This window comes from Pundamilia nyererei, unplaced genomic scaffold (assembly GCF_000239375.1).
Source record: "Pundamilia nyererei isolate P.nyererei 1_Seehausen unplaced genomic scaffold, PunNye1.0 scaffold00683, whole genome shotgun sequence".
Taxonomy (NCBI): domain Eukaryota; kingdom Metazoa; phylum Chordata; class Actinopteri; order Cichliformes; family Cichlidae; genus Pundamilia; species Pundamilia nyererei.
In genome coordinates this window covers 65,085-91,153 of record NW_005188084.1, presented here as the reverse complement: position 1 = coordinate 91,153, position 26,069 = coordinate 65,085, and the positions used below count along the sequence as shown (strand labels likewise).

Here is a 26,069-nt window from a genome sequence, read left to right as displayed (position 1 = left end):
AATGAGTTTTTTGGGTTCATTGAGAACATGGTTGTTGTTCAATAATAAAATGATTCCTCAAAAATACAACTTGCCTAATAATTCTGCACTCCCTGTATTTAGTGATGGGATGGATGGAAGTCTAAGGGTTCTACAAGGTCTTACATTTGCAAGTGTTTGATATGTGAATGTTTGATGTCAAGGAAGTTTACTGAGCGAGCAATGTGATCACATAGTGGATGTGATTTAAAAAGCTTCATATAGTATTTTTGTGCATGTATGAGTCTATATGAGTGTATGTGTTGTGGTAGGTTTTTTTCTGGATGATCATGTTTCTGAGACTGATAACACTGAGAGGATGGAGGCTATGAAATCTGAATATATGCCATGTGTGTTCATATTCAAGTACTTTGCATGAAAGCTTTGAATGGCATATGCTACTGTGTCGAGGGAGGCTGTGAGACATGTCCTGCATTATATTTGAGTTGTGTGTGAGGACATGGGCTTGTTAACACTGGGCTTTGCATACTGCACATATTTAAGCTCTGCTCGATTTTTGCTTCAGATATACTATCCATTACAATATTTCTAAAGGGTGTGGGGCACAATGTATAAAAGAATGTACGTTTAACTTTGGTCATGGGAGTTTGAATTGTTTGCATATTCCCTCTTCATCATACTGTTCTAATCTCTGTGTAAAACTAAATCTGAAGAATGCGTGGAACCTGATCGTATCCTTAAAATATATTTATTGTATAATGTATACTTTAATGCAGGATGTACATTTTCTTACATGTCTTATCTCTTTCTCTTCTAGCTGAGTCTTGTGGTGGTGTAGTCCAAGGTCTGAATGGCACCATAGAGTCACCTGGTTTCCCCCATGGTTATCCCAACTACGCCAACTGTACATGGCTGATAATAACAGGGGAGAGGAACCGAATCCAGCTAACCTTCGTCACTCTGGCGCTGGAGGAAGACTTTGATATTGTATCGGTTTATGATGGACAGCCCTCACCTGGCAACTTAAAAATGAGGTTAGCACTCATTCTTTCATTTTCTGTCTGATGTGGTTTCCTGTTCCTCTTTTTTCTCAGTGTCTTCCCTCTTTCCAACCTAATCTCCCTCCCTCCACATCCTGATTTATCAGCAATGTCCATATATCTACTTGGTACTTGGACCGTTGTATATTTTGTTGGCCATCTTTTCTTCAAAATTTAGAAGAAGATTTAGCTCTAATCTGTCTGTCAATTTTAAGACAGGTAAAATAACAAGAAAATAAACCAAGCAGACATTTTTAATATTACAGTTGTTGGGAACACCGATTACTGTCTACCTAAAGGAGCACAGCGCCGAGGGGTATAAGATATTTTAGTTTCTGAATATTAGTGTATAGGAAACAAAGATATGGTGTATAAACAACTCATCACCTAAGATTTCAGGTTACTAATGACTACTGTCTTTTGAAAGTGAGTTCAAAAACTTGCAGGAGTGAGCTTCATTGATTAAATTTGGCTTATTGCCCAGTTCAGCATAATCTGAATAAAGTGCAGCTGCTCCATAGAAGTCCACCTTATACTTACCTCCACCTTATACTTATGCCTTTATGATACGTGCTGGAACTCCTCCAGCATCTCAAAATAGTTACAAGAGGGCAAAGTCACAGAAGCAAGTTTGGCGAATAGGGCAGGTGTTTAGTGAAATGTGTGTAGGTGTAAGAAAGTGCAGTAGTACATCTAGTTTAGATGCCTCAGGTATTCAGACGTGGAGATCCCCAATGCAACTCCTCTGGTGGTTAAGGACTCTTAGCCAGTACATGTGGTTGTGAGTTAATAACTAGAAATTGCTGAGCTCATCTGGACTTTGTTCCACTCTAGAGTCTCTCTTGGTAAGAGGTGGTGAACAGGTTTTCTCCAGTTGATAAGAGTGCTGTTCTCCTGTGATATCAGGTCAAGGAATGAGTCCTAACTATAATATGTGTTGATAATTTTTATGGTCACAATTTTTCAGTTAAGGGCTAAAGGGGTGTTAGGTCATGTGGCCTCAGGATCTTGTATCTGCCTTTTTTAGATAATGTGGTCTTGTTGGCTTCATCAAGCAACGACTGCCAGCTCCCACTTGTTCCAAAGATCCAAAACCTAATTGTAGCTTAAAGACATGCAGGCAGATGGAACAGTGAAACAGTGGCCTGAATATAGCATCCTCTTTCTTCACAACTTCACTGCAAAATTTGAAGTGCTGTTATTTTGGCTAACTTGAATGTAGCATGCAAACTGAGAAAGTCTCAGTTTGCATGCTACATTGCATATAGTGGTTAACTAAAAGTGTTCCCTGTGGATCAACAAAAATGTGCAGGAATATATATAAGCCACTGATGAATTGGCAGCATCCCTATTTAGTGAGTGGAAAGAATGTAATATTATTGCAAAAAGGGCAGAGAGAACATCATCGACAGAGCTGGCAAACTGTAGGAAGCTTATTCATAGTGCTCTGCTTGTGTGTAGGAGGGATGAGCTGGGAATGCACCAAGTAGTGTTTAAGGCTGGTGGAGCAGTTATGGATAACATTGGGTTTTTCCTTGAAAACATCACATTGCTGTATTATGAGTCAGTGTTTGAATAGAATACTTTTTTTCTTTTAGTGGATGGATAAGCAAGGAATAGACTGTACAGCGTGATTGGGTTGTGTGGAGGTTTACTGTAAATGCAGCCTCATTTTTGTGCTCAGCATACTACCATAAGGATCCTTGGTGTGCTGTTATGCTGAAAATGACCATGGGCAAAGAAAAGAGAATAATTTAAGAAAATAATCCAAGTTTTTATAGGCTCAAAGTAAGATTTTGTGTCAGTAGTGTCACCCTCTTTATCTGTTCTGCGTTTATCATTTGTGTATGCCACGTGCTAGTTGTAGTTGCCTGTACTTAGTGTATGATTATTTCAGTGGATCTTTTGCAGCGTTGGTGTATGCGACCTCATTATTCTACCTGTTGCTTGTTTTTTACATCCACACCAACCAGACGTGACTAAGAGGGATTTGTTTGGGCTTTTGTTATGCTTGGCCTCATTGAACTGTGGTACGATTATCTCATGAGATAGACTAGCTCAAGAGACTACTTCACAGCATAGCCGTATTAGAGCCTTTACTCTGTTAATTTACAAAATCTCTTTTAAAAGATAGGTCTGATTTAAGAGTGAAATGAGCTTGAGCATGTTGAAATGAGCACAATGATTAAACATATGAAATGTCTAAAGAAACTAAAAGTATATTAAACGCTGCAGCTGCAAAGCCGACTAGTTAAGATTTACTTTACTTACATAAAGTGTTCTGTATGTATCCATTCATCCATCCATCCATCTTCTGCCACTTATCCAGATTTAGGTTGTTAAACCTCCCTCTCCCTGGCCACCTCCTCCAAGCCAAGCCACCTGAGAGATATAATCTCTCCAGTCTGCCCCCAGGCCTTAAACACCTTTTTCCAGGCATCCTAGCCAGATGCCTGAAACACCTCAACTGGCTCCTTTCAATATGGAGCAGTAGGACCTCTACTCTGAGCTCCTCACCGTATCGCTAAGAGAATGCTAGTTTGCCTCTTATCTGTGATCTCATTCTTTCATCACTACCCAGAGCTTGTAGCCGTAGGTGAGGGTGTGAACGCAGCTCAACTGGTAAATCGACAGCTTTGCTTTCAGCTTCCGTTGATGTCATTGTGCATGTCTTCAGACAAGAAATACAAATCTTAGTTTTGGTTATCACCTTTGATTATCACCTTTTTTGCATGCTCCAAAATTCAAGATCTGACATCTTCATGCTTATGGGACTCAACAGAAGACAGCATATATCCATTTGTTGCACCTTAGAACTACACCTTTATTAACAGAATTAAAACACTGTGCTGCTGATAACTGCTTTGGTAGGTGAGCTGACCCGTTGTGGCAGCTGCCGCATTTTGCCAGCCTGGTCGCTCTGTCAGGGATGATAATTAGCCCTGGAGTTATTTGGGTCCCACATTCTCTGACCACTACCCAAACATGCCAATAGTATTTCCTTTTTGAACCTTCAACACAAAACATCAGTGTAAGGGTGATATATTGGGTTTTCCTAGAGCTTCTGAACTTAAGTGCAGTGAGTTGCAGCAGGGAGTCCATTCCCAGTGCCATTTAGATCAAGTGACTAAGCTGGGAGATGAAGGGTCACTTTTTTCTCTTTCAGTTCTTCTGTTGATGTTAGCACTTCTCTACTCCTCTGAATAGTGCAGACATTTCTGGGGACAAGCAGCATATTGCTGAATTTAGACCACTGGCCAGCAGTCTTTTGTGCCCTAGGGCTCTCCCTGGTGTGTGTCAGTACAGGCAAAGCTTCAGCCCTGCTTGTAAGGCTTCCTTTGGCTCCAGCTGGGTGTTAGCAGCTACTGAATTCACCCACTATCCTATTTTTTGCTTATAAAAGAGAGTAAGTTATGTTTTTACATGAAATATTTAAGCCTGCACATACAAGAGCTGATTTAAATTACCGGTATCCGGCCGTTCTCTGAGTTCCACAAGGCCAGTCATCGGCCGGTTGACCTAAAACCCTCTCCTCTTCTCAGCTAGTGCTGATATGAACCCATCAGGCTGCCTACATGGACAGTGGGATGCAGCCAAGAGGAGCTGACTGCCCTCTCTTTGTTCAGAAAGAAGAACACAGAAGACACAGGATATATCTTTCTCTAGCAGCCACCCCTCCAACTGCCCTTGGATCATGCGTACGGGGAATTCTTCAATCTCATATATAGAATAAGGGCTGACCTGGCATCTGTGACCTCTTCTTACCAACCCCAGTTGTGCGTCAGCAACGGTAGAGAAGGGGTAGATAGATGTATAGATTTATTTTTACTTTATTTTATATAGAAATTTCAAATGTTAACAAAATGCTGCAGCTACAATACGAAAGAAGAAGTTGAGAAGAAAATTCTTGAGTACTGTAGGTATTAGTTTTGACTAGTTTTGAGTATTTTTTAAGTCCTTTTATCACTGTCAGTCCTATCCCACTGGTGAATCCTGTCCCACTGGTATTTATTTCAGCTATGTGAATTCTAGCTTACTGTTTCTAGTGTGAGATAGTAAGGAAAGTAAAACTTTTTTTGAAAGACTTACTTATAAGTTAGTATCAGGTAAAGGTAGTTGGTGGGGTTTTTTTTGTGTGGTAGTGCTGTGTTTCTGGTGAGTTGGGATTATATTTATATTACTGATTATAAAAGAATTGGTATGATAAGTTGCTACTATTTCTGTGTAGTTGCTGGTAGATTTTTCTCTGCCTCACTTGGGGGCTAAGAATAACAGTGTTATTTTAACACATAACTGTGTTATGCTATTAAATTAACATTCTCTATTAACGTCATAGACGGGCAGGAATGATAACATTTGCTACCTAGCTGCAGCATTAACATCACTGCTTTATTATTAGCCATAGCCACTAGCTGTTATCTTAATGATAACAAGCAGCTTATGTGGTTATCAGGTAATTGCTAATGTTAATGTGTGCACCATCCAGGCTAATATTTATGATAGCCATTTCTCTGTTGTTGAAATGGGAGCTCTACTGACCTCCTGAAAATTTGGTGTTGTGAATTTCAACTACCTCAGCTACTTGTGACAGGAGGAGCTGTGTGCTTGTAGGTTTGCATTGCTGGTATCAATACTGCTGCATGATACTGTGGGATGAGTATCTATCAAATATTTATTTTTAGTATAAAATGGTATCCGTCTTCTTTTGACAACCCTACTAGAATCAGTGAGTGTGTAACCTGTTATTATTTCAAGAACAAGGAAGTATTAGAACAGGGTTTTTTCTTTGGACAGATATGAGAAAATAGAAATCTTTAATACGAATGAGAAGTGTTGTGTTTGGAGAAGGGAAAACACTGCATACCTGTATCACAACTAGGGATGGGTACCGGTATCCGGTGCCTTGATGGCACCGGTTCTGACATAAACGGTAGTAACCAGACCGAAAAGCAGCGCACATTTCGGTGCTTTATTTCGGTGCTTTTTTTCCCTGAGCTGTGATACACTTTAGATTCTAGCCAATCATTTTACGTTTCCGAGGATAGTAGGCGGGGCCAGGTACGTACGTTCTTTTAGAGCAGAGCTACAGATTAAAAATGCTCAAGGCGAAGCGGTCAAAGTCTGGCTGTACTTCACAGCAAAATATGCAAACTCAGCAGCCTGCAACAAGTGCTTTAAGCTGATACTGTGATACTGTCAAAGGAAGTAACACCTCAAATCCGATGAAACACCTGGCGACGCATAGCGTTTTTTTTTTAAAGCCGAGAAATGCACCGTATTTGATAGCTTGCTGTGAGACCTCACACCGAGCACATCTACTGCGGGTGGGTTGCCTGTTATCGGACCCGGAGCAACATCCCCCAAAAACACGAAGAGGAGAGTCCTGGCCCCTAGCCCTGCCAGTGTAGCAGAAATGATGACGGATGATGATGGCAGCAGCAGCCGTTCTTCTCTACGTGAGTAGGCTAACCACGTTATTACATTAATGCATGTAAGGTGAACTAGCAAACACCATCATAGCTACATGCTGCTGTCTTCTTGTTTGATGGCAGATACTCCCTTCACCCTGGCCAAAAAGGCTAAAATGACCAAAGAAAAAGTGGAAAACAGCTAAACATGAGAGGTTTTTGGACCAGTTTTGTGTTCTCCATTCTTTAAGCACCGGTTTAAGCACCATTTAAGCACCGGTACCGGTTTGGCACCGGTTTCGGATAAAACCTAAACGATACCCATCCCTAATCACAATTTTATCTCCTCTGTCACGATCACGATAAAAGATTTACAAATCATCCTCCTTCTGACTGCACTTTGATCAGTCTCCCTGTTATTAATGATAAAAAAGAACTAAATACATTTTACACATGATTCAAGGTTCAAGGTTCTTTATTTGTCACATGCATAGTTATACAAGTATAACACACAGTGAAATGTAGCCTGACACGCTCCTCGACATGTGCAAAATAATTGGGGGGTGGGGGGGTGTAGAGGAAGAACATAGAGGAAGAACATTATATATATATATATATATACAGTGGGGCAAAAAAGTATTTAGTCAGCCACCGATTGTGCAAGTTCCCCCACCTAAAATGATGACAGAGGTCAGTAATTTGCACCAGAGGTACACTTCAACTGTGAGAGACAGAATGTGAAAAAAAAATCCATGAATCCACATGGTAGGATTTGTAAAGAATTTATTGGTAAATCAGGGTGGAAAATAAGTATTTGGTCAATAACAAAAATACAACTCAATACTTTGTAACATAACCTTTGTTGGCAATAACAGAGGTCAAACGTTTACTATAGGTCTTTACCAGGTTTGCACACACAGTAGCTGGTATTTTGGCCCATTCCTTCATGCAGATCTTCTCGAGAGCAGTGATGTTTTGGGGCTGTCGCCGAGCAACACGGACTTTCAACTCCCGCCACAGATTTTCTATGGGGTTGAGGTCTGGAGACTGGCTAGGCCACTCCAGGACTTTCAAATGCTTCTTACGGAGCCACTCCTTTGTTGCCCGGGCGGTGTGTTTTGGATCATTGTCATGTTGGAAGACCCAGCCTCGTTTCATCTTCAAAGTTCTCACTGATGGAAGGAGGTTTTGGCTCAAAATCTCACGATACATGGCCCCATTCATTCTGTCCTTAACACGGATCAGTCGTCCTGTCCCCTTGGCAGAAAAACAGCCCCATAGCATGATGTTTCCACCCCCATGCTTCACAGTAGGTATGGTGTTCTTGGGATGCAACTCAGTATTCTTCTTCCTCCAAACACGACGAGTTAAGTTTATACCAAAAAGTTCTACTTTGGTTTCATCTGACCACATGACATTCTCCCAATCCTCTGCTGTATCATCCATGTGCTCTCTGGCAAACTTCAGACGGGCCTGGACATGCACTGGCTTCAGCAGCGGAACACGTCTGGCACTGCGGGATTTGATTCCCTGCCGTTGTAGTGTGTTACTGATGGTGACCTTTGTTACTTTGGTCCCAGCTCTCTGCAGGTCATTCACCAGGTCCCCCCGTGTGGTTCTGGGATCTTTGCTCACCGTTCTCATGATCATTTTGACCCCACGGGATGAGATCTTGCGTGGAGCCCCAGATCGAGGGAGACTATCAGTGGTCTTGTATGTCTTCCATTTTCTGATGATTGCTCCCACAGTTGATTTTTTCACACCAAGCTGCTTGCCTATTGTAGATTCACTCTTCCCAGTCTGGTGCAGGTCTACAATACTGTTCCTGGTGTCCTTCGAAAGCTCTTTGGTCTTGGCCATGGCGGAGTTTGGAGTCTGACTGTTTGAGGCTGTGGACAGGTGTCTTTTATACAGATGATGAGTTCAAACAGGTGCCATTCATACAGGTAACGAGTGGGGGACAGAAAAGCTTCTTACAGAAGACGTTACAGGTCTGTGAGAGCCAGAGATTTTCCTTGTTTGAGGTGACCAAATACTTATTTTCCACCCTGATTTACGAATAAATTCTTTACAAATCCTACCATGTGGATTCATGGATTTTTTTTTCACATTCTGTCTCTCACAGTTGAAGTGTACCTCTGGTGCAAATTACTGACCTCTGTCATCATTTTAAGTGGGGGAACTTGCACAATCGGTGGCTGACTAAATACTTTTTTGCCCCACTGTATATATATATATATATAGTATATATATATATATAGTATATACATTGGGTGAATGTGCAGTAGTAGCAGCAAGCAGGTGAATTCTGTACATTAATATGAATAGACATCTGACTATTTTACAGGATTCATTAGATAACTGAAGTCCTGTGCACATTATAATTGTGTAAAAACCCATTTTACTCTTTGCTCTCATTCTATTAGAAAGATGTTGATTCATATGTTACCCTGCTCTTTGCATTATAACATATTTTTTATATGTCCTCCAAGTTAACATCATCATTAAACCTGAATTCATAAGTTAGATATGGAAAGAAAGTTGAAATGCTGCTCTAGGTACATTTGTAGCCATGATCTAATTCAAGAGCCATGTGCACATGTGGTCTCTGTGCAGGCTGGAAGACCAGTTCTGTGCTGAATGAATTAGATAGCTTCCCTAGCTGTTGACACTTACACCGCTTCAGCACACTTGGCTTTGAACAGAGACAAGTGTGGCTCTTTAAAACGCATCAAAACAATAGAGGCGACTCGAGCCATATGTGCTACATGTTTAATGTGTGACACGCAATTGCAGGCTGACTCTGACTGTACACTTTTGCTACTTTTATTTGCTACATTTAGACAGCTTCCAGCTCTCCAGATAGCTCATTATCAAAGAAAGCACAGGAAGAAGCTGTGTGGATTTGCTTTGACCACTGCAAAAATTGTCATCACAACAACACTATACAACTGCTGCCAACAGTTATATATACTAACTATCACATCAGCCACAAGTAATGTACAACTACAACAAAACCCAAGCGCGTACTAAAGAATTAACAGTGTCCTGATTTTGCCTGGATAAACGGAAGTAATTACTGATGCCCAAGGTTAGTTGGAGGTCATCTTAGTATGAACAGACTGACAGACAGAGTGCAATGCACTGGCAAAAACCTTCAAAGCACCTAAAATGAACATAGTGTTAATGCAGACCTGTTATACTGATTTGTATCTGTTAAATATATTATATATTTGCGCTGTTTTAGTCAAATTGGATGTTAAGATTCTTATCCACAATGCAATTTGATGAAAAAGGTGCACCTGGAGAGTCTAATAAGACTTTGGGATATAAAGGACAAGGACCACTTCCTGGTCAAGATAGGGAGGAGAAATAATTAAGAGTGGCAAATGCAAGCATCTTAGCATTATACAACGATAAAAGTTAGGAAAAATGTGAATATATCTCCAACTGTGTCTCCTGTAGTCTCATTAAACCCTGAAGTGGTACTCATCCTGTCTTAAGAACCAGAGTTTTTGGCTATTGTGTATTTGTTTATGCCATTGATTTACATGAACTCAAATATATACACATATACACACACACACACATATTCAACTACCAGTGTTGAATAATACGTGTTTGCTTCATTGTTCACTAACCTTAACTTCCCGGTTCATTTATTTTGCTTTCAGTCATGCTCTCCCACTCTCCTTGTTTTCCATCTCCTCAGCTTTACTTTTTTATTCATCTCACTCTTCTTTTTCTACATTTCCATCTGTGCTGCTCTGTTTTTACGACTCCATCCCTCTTCTGCGCTTCATTTGTTCGTGTTTTAAATTTTTCAAAATGTTACTTGTATATCTTACTTTTTATTTTTTTATGTTTGCAGTCTGGAAATCACATGGATTTTAACATAGCTGTACAGATTAAAATTTGTAATGAAAACCAAAGGATTACTTCAAAGTAAAGAGACATTAACCAAAGGGAAATTTATGAACTGCTTCACCTGTAAAAACAAATGAAAGCAAAACAGTCGGTGGAGCATTTAGTTCTCAAAATGTGACTGATCTCGGACCTGCCATTAAAATTATAACATTGCAATAGTTTTAATGGCAGGTCCACAATAGTGCTCGTGTTGATCAGACTGAAGCCTTTTGCCTGAAAATTTTACCTGTATTAGAAATGTATGCAAAAAAACAGGATTTGTAAGAATAATTACTAAATACTTAATTCAGCAATGAACTTAATTCAATGTTATCATATGAAGTAATTTTCTGTAGTTATGTAAGTGTATTATTTTTTTTTATCTGTCTGGCATAACTTACTACATCATAACATACAATGAAATATAAACATGTATTGACTCATATTCTATTATACTAGATATGACTGGTGAAAATGAGTCAAAGATACACTCACTTTATTAGGTATGCCCTGCTAGTACCAGGTCAGACGCCCCTTTTGCCTGTAGAACTGCTTCAATTCTTCGTAACATCAACAAGGTGCTGGAAATATAGCATAACACAGTTGTTGCAGATTTGTCGGCCGCACATCCATAATGTCCGTCTTCCATTTCACCGCATTCAGAGGTGCAACAAGTGGTTTTGTTAGTTACTGCTGCCCTCCAAACAGCTTGAAGTAGTCTGGCCTTTCTCCCTGACCTCTGACATCGACAAGGCATTTACACACAGAGAACTGCTGCTCACTGGATGTTTTCTCTTTTTCTGACCATTTTCTTTAAACCTGAGCAACCAGCTTGTCTGGCACCAACACCCACACCGTGTTCAAAATCACTTACACCACCTTTCTTTCTCATGCCTCAGTTTGAGCTTCAGCTGGTCTTCTTAAATCTTCCTACATGTATTGAGTTGCTACCATGTAAATGACTGAACAGATATTTGTGTTAACGAGTAGTTAGCAGGTGCAGATGATGACGCAATTGGTGAATTTTATCAAATCAGATCGGATACGTATATGAAGTGCCAACTGCTCAGAAATATAACTATGCATTGCTGTGACGCTGAACACATTCAGCTGATTGTTTCACTTGCTGTGTAAAATATTAGTCAATATAAATACAGTTTGTTGATTTCTTCAGTGATATAAAATGCAATCCGGTTGTTCAGTCTGACGTCACTAGCCGTGTCTGGGCCTAAACTCCGCTGCAGGTCCATATATCAAACGATCACTATGGCATTACTGAGAGTTGAAAAACTGTCTAAAGTTTTTCATCTTTAATAAAATGATCAGCGTTCTTCTCTACCAGGTGTAACAATTGAGTTTAACATCCAGGCATCCATGAAAACGGAATTTATGACATTTAACGGAGTTAGAAGTTAGCAGGAAGTTAGCTCGCTAGCTTCTATCTAAATACAATATAGCATTTCCTGACTGCGGGGTTTTGGAAACAAATTAAAACGTACAGCTCTGTTATCACTTCCAACATAAATGAAGACAGAAAACCAAACAGCAGTGACGTTTGTAGGGTTACTGAAGTTGGGCTAGCTGGTATATAATGATGTGCTACATGACCGCTAGCGACACAGCTATGTTAGCATAATATAAACAAGATAACTTTTTTTCCACTCGATAAAAGTTAACATGAGTGTTCTCGGTGGTCAGGAACAAATGTAATCGCATGGCAGGATGCTGTAAAAGGACCAAACATCAGCCAGGAGAACAACTGAGATAATCCATCCACAATACGAGGTTAGTCATTTTTATACTGCTGCATGGGCTGGGCTGTAGTTAAGGTTTTAAAAACTGAGCTTAAATAAATGATTAGCGGTAATAAAAGCTGAGGGAGGTCAACAGTGATCACTGACTGTTTTAAGAGCATTTTGAGATTAAATAGAAGAAAATGCAAAACATTAAACATGTTAACAACACAAAAGCCAAATTAAACGCAGACTACTTTAGGCCCGGAAGTAGGATTCGTCACGTCATCACTTAACGACCGGATAGGCTATGTAGCGCATGCCGTACTGTTCCATGACTAGCTTGCTAGAGATACATTAGTAGTTTGAGCTTTATATAAATGCTACAGTGGACCAGAAAGTACACAACCAAAGAATAAAGATGCCTTCCAGTAACAAAGAAACCCAGTGGAGTTCAGAAAATAATGAGAAACATCTAATGGATTATATCTCATCAAGAAAATGTACTTACAGGCATCATTTGAAGATCACACGCACATACAAAAACTTAGACTACTCTCAGTAACTGCAGAGTAAAAATCACACTTTTCTGAGGAAAAATAGGCCAACACTAGATAACCAGGCAATGGAACTAATCCAGGAGTACCGCTAGGGAAGGAAGGAGTGAAGTAAAGACAGAAAGAGATTGGGGGAGGGAGGAAGGTAGGACTGCTGAGGAAAAGAGAGAGAAACAGGACTAGCGAGGGACTCAAACACACTAACACACACACTGCAAATACACACAGATGGAAGATACTAAAGCTAGTAGAACTAAGTCCCTCTGCGGTTGGTAGTTCTGTCCGTCTGTCTGTGTCTTATTGTATTCTTGATAATACTCTAAGCTGCTTCAACTTGTCACCAGCACATCACAAAGTTGAGAACAGTTTTCACATTATGATAAGAGTTGAACAAGCGTAGAAACTCAAACAGTACACATGATTTCTGCCATATAAGCATTTACATTTTCTTCCTTGCTATTTTTTATTCATCTATAGCTGTGTTTTTCCACGCAGATTTGATGGAACGCTTTACCGAAGACTTCTGTTGTGATTATCAAACACTTCCCCCTCCTGTAGGTTTGAGAGAGAACTTGAAAAACTCTATGGCTAGGTCTTTTTTCCCCCCTTTTTTTGTAGAATGGCAGCTGCAACCAGCATGGAGCCACAGCAGTCACAATAAATTAGAATACATTTACTCCTGTAGCTTAATCCACTTGTTGGCCGTTTGCATGAATGCTCAGTATGATCAGAACATTTAATTTTTGCCAAAATATGCAAAATAACCTTGCTTTGTACCTTGCTTCTAAGCCATTTCTCTTTATTTATAGTTGTAACTATTCATTTTTTTTTCTTAAAACTTGCCTGTGACTTAACCTTATATTTGCAATGCACACAACCTTGTTTATTCCCCAGGTTCCACTGTAGCCAGTCAGTCAAAAAAAATTTGTTATTTCGAAGAATGAAAGCGACCGGGAGGAGCAGCGTCTGCTGTAGCAGACTGTGGACTGATGCTGAGTTCAGCTGTTGGGCTGGACTCTGGGACTGATGAGAACATTTAGATCCGCGGGCCTCCCGCCTCACCAAACACCTGTTACTGCTGAGACACAGTGGGTGGTGTGGGGATACAGAAGAGAAGATGAAGTAATAAAAAGAAAAAAGTTACAGGTAGACAGAAAACAGATCGAAACGGAGATGAAATAGAGCAGATATCCTCCATATCAGGATGGAAGAAAAAAAAAGAGAATTAAAAAACCAAAGAAAACTGTTTACATGTAGCCAGGCTGCAGCTGAGCTGTCATTAGTCGTCTCTGTGAGGTGTGCATTTTGATCACTATTCTACATTGAACATTCCTACATGTGGTATATGCCACTGTCTACAATAAAGCCAGAATTCCCACTCACATGTTTTTCAGATACCAACAGTAACAGTTAAATTAACCATGAATCCACTCTGGGATTTATCACAGAAGTTTCATTTTGGTGAAACATCTGACTTAGTTATTTATTTTTATATATTTGTTTATATTGTGACAGAATATTAAAGCAAGTGTGAAAACTGGGTTAGAAACTACAGCAGGAAAAAAAGCAAGAAATAGGGAATAAAAGAATGAAACTCTAGGGGTCCCAAAACAGATCTCCAACAAAAGAAACAAACAAAAATCAACATGACAATTCAAAACACATCTCTACTGGATAACACAATCTGAATGACGTGTGCACCCATGACTGGCTTACCATTGCTACCGACAATGTTGTTTCTATTTTAAATGTGTAATATAGCCATCCGTGTGCACTTATTTTACCCCAAATAATAATCTATTATTATTTTTTGGATCTTGGCAGGAAATGTAAGGAAAAGGTAAGGAAGAGTAGAGTAACGAGAGTAGACTGGAGTAAACTTAACTGAAAGTGAGCCTTTATTGTGGCTGGTGACAAGGAGTGCAGACAAGGCAGAAACGCAGTGACAAACTAAACTATGACTAAACTGGGAAAGTAAAACTAGGAAAAAACTATGAAGACACAGGAAACCATAACTATGAATACTAAGACTGGCTGTGACGACATGGAGGGTGGGAACACAGACGACGCGACACAGACTACATGAAGTGGCCACACATGGGAGCACAGCTGACACACATAAACCTAATGACAGGACAGGAGAGGTGAAACTAAATACACCGACATTGAATACAGACTTTCAAAGTAAAACAGGAAACATGGAGATTAGACATGACATGAACTAAACATAACCACGCAGACATGACGCATGAACCAGGGAGACTTAGTACAGGGGGAGACAACAAGACTAAACAGCAATCTAGAAATTAACTAGGTGAACTAAGCGAAGGCACAAATGAATACAAAAGATACATAAAACTCAAACACTGGGTTGCTCGACCCAGGACCATGACAGATACAGTTTTAAAAATGCAGTAAATTTTTCTCCACAGATACTCAAAATTAAAAAAACAAAAACAAACAAGAAATGGGAAGCAAAGAAAGCAAAGGAACAGTTTCTGATGTTAGTCATCTCCAGTACAGCAAAATAGTCAGGTTTCTAATAATATTATTGGCGATATGTTAAGGTGTGCTTATCCTAATGTTTCCTAATGATTATTTTGGATAGTGTTGTGTGGTTGGTGGTCGCCTAGTAATCTGTCTGTTAAGTCTGATGTCATTAGCTATTTATATGCTTCTTCGGTTCACAAAATCGAATACTTACCGAGGCACCACTGACAAATAAATGGCCCACATGCTTTCATCCATACTTTTTCCTATACTTATCCAATTCAGGGTCATGAGGGGCTGGAGCCTATCCCAGCTGTCAAAGTAGGAGAAGCAGGGTACACCCTGGGCAGATTTCAATTCTGTCATGGGGTAACCCATAGAGACATACACCATTAGATTTACCAAACCCAGTGCATGTCTTTGGAATGTGGGAGGAAGTCGGAATATCCGGAGAGGACCCGTCCAGATATGGGAAGAACAAAAAGCCCCCAACTGGGTTTAAACTCAGGACCATCTTGCAGTGTCTTGTCAGTGTTAACCACTGCACCACTGTGCCAGCCACAAATACTTTTAGATCCACTAAAATGATCAGTAGTTGACCTCCCTGATATTTCAATAAAGTTTAAACAAGGTATTAAACAAGGTTTTATGTATATTATAACAGTTATGTCTGAAGTATTTCTAGAAAACTAAAACATATACCTTAGACAGATTTTATTCTTCTTTAATCACCAATTTGTAAAGTCATCCTTTAAACTGTTTAGGTTGAGACATTTATCTTTTTGCATATACTTAGAAATGTCAGTGCAAAGAAACACATGCATTCATTTTTCTCTGCTTATTAAAGTCAGGGTTGCAGGGGTGCTATAGCTTACCCAAGCTGTCATGGGGCATGAGGTGGGGTATGACCTGGGCAGAGGGAAAGACAACCATTTGCACTTACTGTATATTCCCTTTAGAGTCACCAATTAACCTAACATGCATGCCCTCCAGGCACTCTGACTTCCTGGAGGGAACCCCCACAGACACAGGGAGAACATGCACACTCCATAGACGAAGGCCCCAACCGGCCAGTGGATTTGAACCCAGTCCTAAACAAAAAGCTAAGCCCAAGCTCAACTAATTCAACTAATCAGCTCATATAAACAGTAAACAATTAGAATGATGTGTTTTTAAGCTGAAAGCAAAGTACCTAAACCCTGTGCAGCAAGGTATTGTTATGATCCAGAGCGAAACAACTGGGTCTGCTTTCATCAAGGTCATCAGGATGTTTGGCATCATCCTCATTATACTGTAAAATTCATGCGACTGCTGTTGTATAAGAGGCTTGTAGACTGATTCACTAAAACGCCCAAACAATTACTTTCCTGCTGGGATAAATAAATTATCACAACATGTAAGCATTTCTACTTGGAGACGGTGCTGAAATATCACCTCAGATCCAGAGTTTACAAGGCAAGATTCAGATCTATAGTAACAGCCATTTCTAACTCTCTCTTATTTAGCACTATCCCTTAGGCATAGCAGTTGATTTATATTTTACATTTCAAAACATCATACATCATTAGATGTAATGTGTGCAGCATTCAGACACGAGGCCCCTGGCACTCCTTTCCACACTGGTTGACTGGCAGAGTAAACGGCTGGCTGAATGGCTGGCTGTCATTTTTTAGAACATCTGAGCTGGCATTTATCCAGAAAATCTCTTGTTGTTTTTGCCCCCTTTGGGTATTTGCTGAGCAGTAATACGGAATATACACTTCCTGAAAATACAGATAAAAAATTGTTTGTTTGTTTCAGACACATCAAGGTGGAAAGGCTGGCTGGTAAAAAGCCAGAGTTTGAAATGCCTCCAAAAGAATCTTTTTTTCCCCTCCAACAGATACATCAAAGTACAGAGACGAAAGCGCTTTGATATGAGAGGCAAAAACCAAATGATGCTCTCTTCTAGCTTTCCGTTTTATTCCTACATTAGGAAATAGCACTTCTTTTCATGCATCAGTCTTTTAAAAACTTTTAGCTAAATGGCTGACCAAGAATCATTTGAAGATTTGAAGATTCATTTTTGGATAGAGAAAAAAGTTGCTTGTTATTCATTTCTTTAGACAAAGACTGAGAATATGATAAGATGGAAACAGTGTTTGTTTCATTCTTTCCCTCCAGACACTCTTCGTAACCTCCTCTCTTTCTGTACATTTCTCTAAACTACAGGCCTGTCAAGAAAAACTCTTTCTATTGCATTTTTCCAAACAGTTGTCCACAGCTCCTCATCTCCTCATTCCTCCATCATTTCTGCCTCCCTCTGCGATTCTCTACTACTGACTTTTTTTTGCCTGATTGGAAACTTTCTCTTGCTTATTTGATATCTTAGTGTGAGTGCACCCAAAAAGCATCCACAAAAGCAGCTGCTTACACACAGTGCAGTAAAGCGATTGGGATGGAAGAAAGACTTTTTCACACAGAGAGCAAGAACTCAGAAAATACAAGAAACAAAAATTCAGAAACTGAAAATAATGAGTACACATTCCTTCAGACCCCCGATAGAAAGAAAGCAGAGGGGGTTTCGCCTTCTCTATCACATTTAAAAAACTTCCCTTCATGCTCTTAAACTAACTTTTCCTACCGCAAAGTCAAGTCAGAGCATAGATTTACACAGAAGCTTGTCTACTTGTCAAACTAGCTCTGTTAAATTGACATTGTGGAGCTCAGGTTGCCCTGCTGGGATTGTGATGTGAGGATGTGGGCATTTAATGCAGTGTCTGGTCTCAGTCAAATTATCTTGGCACAGCAGCTAGAGGTAAATTACCTCTGTTCAATAAGGAATAATGCAGTTTCCAGAAACTTCAAAGATCTCTTATCAGTGTTATGTCAGCTGTGTTGCGTGGCTAGGCACATACAAATGTGAGAAAAATATGTCATTTGTTAATGCTTGGTGCCATCATTTTGGACCTAACTGGAAATGTTCTTTTATTTTATTATATGTGAAGTTTAGCACCAGTGCTCCAATCACCAATTATGAATCATTCAAGCATAGAAAAAAACACCTAACTCATAAGATGAACCAGTCGGGCGCTTAAATAAAACAGACGATGTAGCAAAGAACCAGTTTCAAATTGTGTCTTTAGTGTCTTTAGGTACTTTGGTACCAGTTTATCACAAAACACGTTTTTTTTTTCCCAATTTCTTTAGTTTGACAGACTTAAAATAAAATTTGTGCATCATCAGGGTGATTCTAAAAGTCATAGGATGTCCAGTGTTCTCAAAAAAATGAAACTGAACATGTGGAGGGCAAAAAAGAAGAATACTGGTGGCTGCCAGCACTACTCCTCAGCCTTCTAGTAGCTGCACCTGTGGGATAAATTTAAAAATCCTACATTGTCTCATTCACAAACTTGGGTGGCAACACCACTCGCCTGCTTGACAAAGGGATGACAATACCCCATCAGCCTTTTATGGTGGAGGGGTAAAAACTGTAGGCCTACAATACAGCAGATGAACATTATCTGAAAGGTCATGTCTTTAACAAATAAGAAAAAATCCAGAAAACACCTGACATGGGACGAAGGACCTGAAAGATTCAATATGTACAGAGGAGGTCAGAACTACAACAGTGAGCGTTTACAGCCATCTGTCAAACATGGTGGAGGCTCTGTTGTGGTTTTCAAAATAGATGGAATTATTAACACAGATGTACCATCGGATTTTGATCCTTCATGCAAAACCATCTGGAAAGTGTCTTATTGGCAATGACTTTATTTTTCAGCATGACAACGACTGGCCACGTGTGTGTCATAGAGCACCTACTGTAATGTGTGGGTGCAGTAGATTTAATACAATTTGTACTGCGCTTTTAAGCAAAGGTGAACATGGGTTTTCATGCAAGGATGCACGAGCTGGTTTTCATCCTCCTGGCAAGATACTCATAAGCAATCCTCTTTTGAAAAGGCACAAATAAAACATGTTTTCTTTTCTACAATAAAGGTTTATTCCTTAGATATTGCCATATTTATAAATGGTTGTGGACAGTGGAAGACAGTACTGTGGGAGTATTTAAATGTCAAATTTACTTATGTGGGCTGCTCTTTGTGATAAATGGGCATTCAGTTCTGTGGTTGCTACTAGTGTGTATGATTGGAGTCAGTCCACACATACACATGTGAGAAGGTGTTAAAACTGATGTTTCTGTTTGTCTAATTTGCACAGATTTCTTAAAGGACACCGTGCTAATCAGGCTTTGATATGATGCAGTCAGCTTTGCTGTTTGCATAGTTCCAACTGTGCAAATTTTAAAGAGGAGCAGTTATGTTGTTTTGTTTAACATCCCCACATAGGAACCTAAATGTCCACACAGCTATGGATGCAGAAATACTCTGCAAATACCAATGTAACTGCAAGGATTTAACTGTATTTGTGAAAAACCTCAATAGAGGAGACAGTTTATTTAACTTTAAGCGGACTTTATCTTAACTTCCACGAATTGAGCTTACTAATCTCAGTAGTGGACATACCTTATAACTGTCACGAAAACATGAAAAGCCATCTGTGAGTTTGTCTTACTTTGGCTAAGCAGAAAAAAATGTCCAGCTCTCAGAGAACTGAACTAATTCTCTTATCACCCAATGAGTCAGCATGCTTTACATATTTTTAGCCTTGTGGCCAATTGCAGCTCAGCATAGCACCTGGCCTGGCTTTGAATTTATAACTTTTTTTCCTACAGAGGACCACAAGATTGCAGCAGCAGCAGCTGAAGATGAGTTGTGATGCTAGATCGACAGCTGACAGATTAGCGTCAGAATGATTTGTCACACAAAGAGCCACCTAAAATCACAGTTTCCTCTGATGCTTCCAGTATTTTTCAAATCATAAGATTTTCTCTTTGTCACGGTCCTCTCTCTGGCTTTCTTACTCCGTTAGCTCATACTTCCTATCATGAAACCGTCTTTGGATTTATAGAAGAATGTTTATGTTCCAATCCGATTTAAATTTCAAAGAATTTTTGGCTCCCTGAAGATGGGAGGAGGAAAGAAAATGGAGAAAAGAACACAAGAATGAAAATAAATAGACTCTGGTATTGAGAAGAAATGGTGGAAGAGAAAAGACGAGGTGGTGAAAATAAAGAGTAACTAGGTGGTGTGTCAAACAGTAAGTAACAGTGAGGGGTTTTTTTTGGGTTTTTTTAAAAAGATGCTATAAATGAACAGAACTGAAAGTGAAATATGATTCATAGAATTGTCTTAAGGGAATACTGATTTCCAGTTTATGAATATGTAAAGGTTGTTTTTTTATATTCCGTGAAAGGCGGCTATGTGTGGGTCAGAGAAGGCAGGTATAGTGAAAAAAATGATGATAGAAAGAAAACGAGGGGGACAGAAAAGAGTGAAAAAAAAACAACTAAGCTGCAGAAAGAAATTCTAATTATTTCTCGAGTTTTATTATTCAAAAATTCTGCCAGCTGCACATTATTGTGATGAGCAGCATTACTTTGCAGAAAAGAGAAAAGAAGAAAAATATCACTTTAAAAAAAACTTTTTACCAAGTAGCACTGTGGTTCATCATATCACCATAGGAAATAAGGCTGGGTACATGTCCTGCAGGAAAACAGACACGCAGTCTTAACATGCAAACTTAAAGGGTCCAGCTGACCAGCACATTCAAACCAAGACAGTTCATGCCTTTTTAGGATTGTGATTTTGTGATTTTTTTGCATGACATTAAAAATGTGGTTAACATTTTAGTAACCCAAACTGTCGCTTTTCAACACTGACTGACACAGAGGAGGTGGCCGGGCCATTTGACCTCAGTAAATCACATGATAGGGTGGAGCTAGGTTTCACAATGGGTTCGCCTGAAACCTTGACTGATTTGACCCACACCCGTTTTCACACCTTGGATCATGTGATCAGATAGAGGATCTATAGGGGGCCCACAACCCTCTTGTGGACACTCCCATAGGGCTTAAATCTGGGACTCTCCACCAATTACTCATAGAACTGAAGACGCTTCTCGGGTGAAAGGTGAAACGTCTTCAAGAAACTTAAAGAAGTTCAGACGTTTTCTTTCCAAGCTCCTTAGACTCACTGATACATGATTTTAAGACTGATACTGACAATGATAATTAAAAGAAAAAAAAGAGACCAAAGGAGTTATTAGAACCCCTCTCCCACACCGTCTAACCTTACTGCACAAGAAGATTATTTCTGATTGGATCACATAAAAACTCACCGTGCCTTTCTACACAACTAATTACTTCTGACTGGATTTTGTCTCTCTAGAATATTTTGGTCTTGTTCTTAGTTATTGACAAAAATATCAATACATTTTATAATGATTTTTTTTTAGCATTTATTGGATAGTTTTACTGAAGTTTGACAAGAAATCAGGGACAGACAAACAGCAAACAGCTATGGATCAGAATCAAACCTGGGCCAATACTCTCCAGCCGTGTGGCATATAGTCACCGAAAAACCCACTGAGCTAAATTGACAGCCTTTATTGTAGTTTTAGTCCTTGCACATTAGTTTTTATTTAGTTATTGTCTTGTTTTCATCATAAAAATGCCATTGACAAAAACAATGAAGAAAATTATTAGTTGACCCAATTAGCACTGTTACACAGACTTTGTTCTTTTGTTTGTATACATCCTTTACTACTAAAGGCATTTTGTTTTTGTGTTGATGTTTTTCTCATCTGAATCTCACAATCCATCAAAGTGGTTTGCTCTTTTATCAGTCAGAACTAGGTATCTCTTACTTAGCTAAATATTGTCCAGTGTACAGTAGCTGGTGCTATGTTCATGTTTTTTTTTTCTTGGTTTCTGACCACCAAGTGTCAAGAGTGATTTGTGACAGAAGAATAGCAGCAAGAATGAAGGGAAGATTTACAAGATAGTAGCGAGACCTGCTATGATGTACGGCTTGGAGACAATGTCACTGACAAAAAGACACGAGGAAGAGCTGGAGGTGGGAGAGTTGAAGATGTTAAGATTTTTACTGGGAGTGACCAGGATGGATAAGATTAGAAATACAGAGTACATCAGAGGGACGGTTCAGGTTGACAGGTTTGTAGACAAAGTTAGAGAGGCAAGGCTGAGATGGTTTTCGGAGGGATTGTGGATATACCAGAAAAAGGATGTTGAAGATGGAATTATCATGCAGACAAAAATGGGAAGATCACAAAGAAGGAGGATGAGGAGAAAAAAGAAGAAGAAGAAGAGATTTTCACATGTAGAATCTTCCTTCTTTTAGTTTTAGCAATGATATTGTGTAAATTATCAAATTAATTTCTTAGATCTGTTTTTGTGTATGAATACTTTTTGCTCTACCATATGTCCATACTTTTAGCAGTACTGGTCAGCATATCAGAAAAGCCAAAGTCAGTACGGTACTGATAAAAGTATAAAATAATTTCGTGTCTAAAAGAGTTTTTGTTAATTTTTCATATGTGAAAAATGGTTTGGTTTCAGTGCCTGTTGCACAGGTGAATCTTTGTTTTGTGCATGAAGAGGGATGAAAATGATGTTTGATGTGAAAATTGTGGTCAAGAAAAAAATGTAATGTTTTTTATTAATCAGCTTTATAAATGCCAGTACCATTAGATCAGTAAATATTTGACATTTGATAATATAGGGCTCTACTTTGCAGCTCATGTTTCAGTAAAGATTCAATTTTTGCCCGCTCACCCAGCAGGCTGTGAGTGTGCATACATTCAGGTGAAGTGAACACTCAAGTTTGTGAAAGCAATAACATGAGAACGAAGCAACATAGGAGCTTCAAATTGATGCCATAGGTGTATCTGCTAGGAGGCTGAGGGCTACCACTGGCTTCCTCTGGTATTTTCTCACCCTTGTTTTGGATGATAGCCATTAGATTTGTCTATTTTTTCTTTCTCTCTTTCTTTTTCTCTCTCTTCGTCTTTTCGTCTGAACTTGTCTCTGTGCTTGTGCATTTAAAAGAAGGATGCAGCCGAATGCCAGTGAAGAGGGAGAGAACAGGGGAAAATGCCAGGGTAGTTTTGATGATAGAAGTGGAACAAGAAGAGAAGGGAGTGCAAAAGATGAAGAGAAGAGGGCAAGAGAGACAATACAAGCGGCAAGACAAACTAAGGGGTAAAGAGTATGACTGAAGTTGAACAGGGGAGAAGTGAGTACAGAGGATTTGAGGAGATATGTTTTAACAGGTGCAGACAGCAGTGAAAACTGGAAATGATGGTTTGATCCAATGAATCCCTGCAGCTTTCCTGATAAAATGTGATCAAATTGAAAGGTAATTCCATGGTTTCTGGTACTAAAAGGCTCCCAAAGTAGATAAAGCAAAAAGAGAAACGGGGTAATAGGAATGGATGAATGGATGGATAGAGAGATGGATAGATGGATGGGTGGATTGACTGATGGACTGATTGATGGACAGATTGGCTGATTTTATGGCACAGCATTTTTCATACCTCTCTTATCTTTCAGTTCTGCATGTGACACTGTGCGTAGGATCTGACTGTCTGAGTCATTTTTAAGGTCTGAGCGCTTGAATCATGCTAACACTGACTAATGTTGAATCTTGTTATTTTCCAAGCAGAGCTAATTTCTCATTGCAGCCTTTGTCACAGCCTGAGAATCACGTTCATTTTCACCATCTTTTGTGTCTTCATTCTCTTGTCATTTTAGCACAGGGTTACTTTGAATATTTGAAAACAGCAGTAAATAAGTCTTTTCCTGCCCAATAACATGAAATGACATGTTATTGACTTTGCCAGGTGCTGGGATTGCTGCCTTTCAAAATGTTTTTAAGTTGTGCTCATTCTTTGTTTTAGCACAATAACTCCTGGCAGGCTTTCAAGTCACCATCTGTGCCCCCAGCCACCTTCAACCATTACTCACATTAACTTGTGTTTTCAAAGTTAATGATCCTCTCCAGTGATGTTTAAAGACATGCGAAACACTCTGCCTCAAATATTGCATGTAAAAAATACTTTGCTGCTACAAATGAAACACTAAAAGCCAACTAACAACACATGCTGTTGATCTTCATATTAAAAGGATGAAATATTTTAAGACTGCAGGCATCAAGTAATGCTTGAATATGTGTTTTTTTCAAAAAAAAGGCACAGTACTCTAGCTTGTCCAGCATCTCTGTCTTCGCCTGAAAGCAGAGTGAAGGATTACAGTTTCAACAGAAGGGTGGCAATCAATCAAACAAGGATGAGTAAGGGTGTGGAGGAGGGGGATCTCTCTCATCAGTCATATTTCATACCCCAGTGAATAAGTTCAGCAAGAACCTTCATGTTACATTTACCTCTTCATTGTACTTTTTCTGCTTTATTGCTTCCAAAAAATAGCTTTATTGCTATTTTATCCTTCAAATTCTGCAAAAACAGGCAAAATCAGCAACACAATAAACTGTCAAATCCAACATAATCACAGCTGCTTGTATAGTCGAAGGGGATTTGCAGGGATGTTTCACTTCTACATTCTCGGTCATGGTGATCTGCAGGTTTGTATCCAGACACATTAATTGAGCTGTTTTTCTGCTGTTGGTTTAAATGGAGCAGAGCTTTTCTTTCCTCCAACATGTATCAATGCAACAATTAAATAACAGTGTTCTAATTAAGGATTAAGAGCTCTGTACTGAATGCTGAGTGATCATTAGAGCCAAAATTGTGAACCTTTGTTGTGCTGTTATCAGCCAGGGTGATTTCTTATTTTTATTTCTACTAGCTACTAATGACTAATGAAATTGTTTCATTTTTAATTTCCTGAAGGTGTTGAAGAGATGTTTTGACAAGGTCAGGCATGGCACAGAGTAGCAGGTGTAGACACAGTGAGGCCAGACAGGGGGAGGGAAGAGGTCACTTCGCTGTACAGAGGACAGTGGTCGTAGGGTTATCCAGTAGGATCATTTATTCATTATTTTTTTCAAAGTTGGAAAGAGTTACCGTATAATTCAAGTATAAATTCTAGTGTTTTCATGCATATTCCATTAAAAGCCAAACTAGAATTCTTCCTGTCACATTTGCTCTTTGGTAGATTTGTAAATGTGGATAAAGCTTTTCAAAAAGAAAGCACTGACAATTATAAATCGAGTAATAACAAGCCATCTTATCAGACTGTCGGCGAACACTGTGCGGTCTGAGTGAAGTGCAGAACATTGACGTGATCACAATCAAAGTATTCCATCAGTAGCTCATCAAAAGCCCTGCTCACCTGGCACCTCAACTATTATCACCAGGGGACCTTATGGTCAGGATCAGGTTGATTTAGAACTTTCACCCTAACATTGGCGTTTTACACAAGTTCAACTGATTTCATCTGAAGGTTGATCTATGGTTGCCAGCCAGCTAACACATTAATATAACAATTGTTGAGTCTGTTCAGCACAGCAAAAGATTCGTATCTATCTCATTATGCTTTGAGATTTCTTTTTTTTAATGGATTTCATCTTGGGTTTTTTTTTTTATTATTAGTGAGACCTGTGTGGTGACACGTAATTTGCACTCTTTCCATTCCTTCTCCTTTGCCACTGCAGCCTACATAGTTCTCCTGAAGAGGGGTTTCAAGAGACTTTTGAAGGCTTGAGCAATTATAAAAATGATTAGAAGTCCCCAAGTAACACCAGCTCCATGTGAATAGGGGTTACATCTACTGGCCTGCTTTAAGTGGTCTTTTTTCACCACGTTGGTCTTGATCTTTGCAGCTGAGTGTAAAGCTGGGTGATGATTCTAACTTGGTCGTTTTTGTCTTTCTATGTCTGTGAGCAGACATGAATCTAGGTGTATTTAAAATATGTGTATATGCACATGTGCATTGATGAGTGTGTGAAGGTGTCCTTCCCTCAGGCCTGTGGGTGGATGTGACTGTGGAGGCTTTTAATGTTCACACCTTGTCAAAAATCTTTCAGTTACAGCACAGAAACACGTACCCAGACACACAAGCACACACACACACACACACACACACACACACACACA

General features: G+C 39.4%; 1 protein-coding gene across 1 annotated transcript in view; it reads left to right on the top strand.

Annotated features, from left to right (window-relative positions):
• Positions 1 to 796: 796 nt before the first annotated feature.
• The window catches only part of LOC102196048 (CUB and sushi domain-containing protein 1-like), a gene marked incomplete at its 5' end in the record, with an annotated part of 51,172 nt that continues 25,899 nt past the window's right edge, over positions 797 to 26,069 (top strand). The window contains one exon of the mRNA XM_005754841.1: positions 797 to 1,013. Within this exon, the coding sequence (XP_005754898.1) occupies positions 797 to 1,013 (217 nt within the window). The remainder of the gene's footprint in view (positions 1,014 to 26,069) is intronic.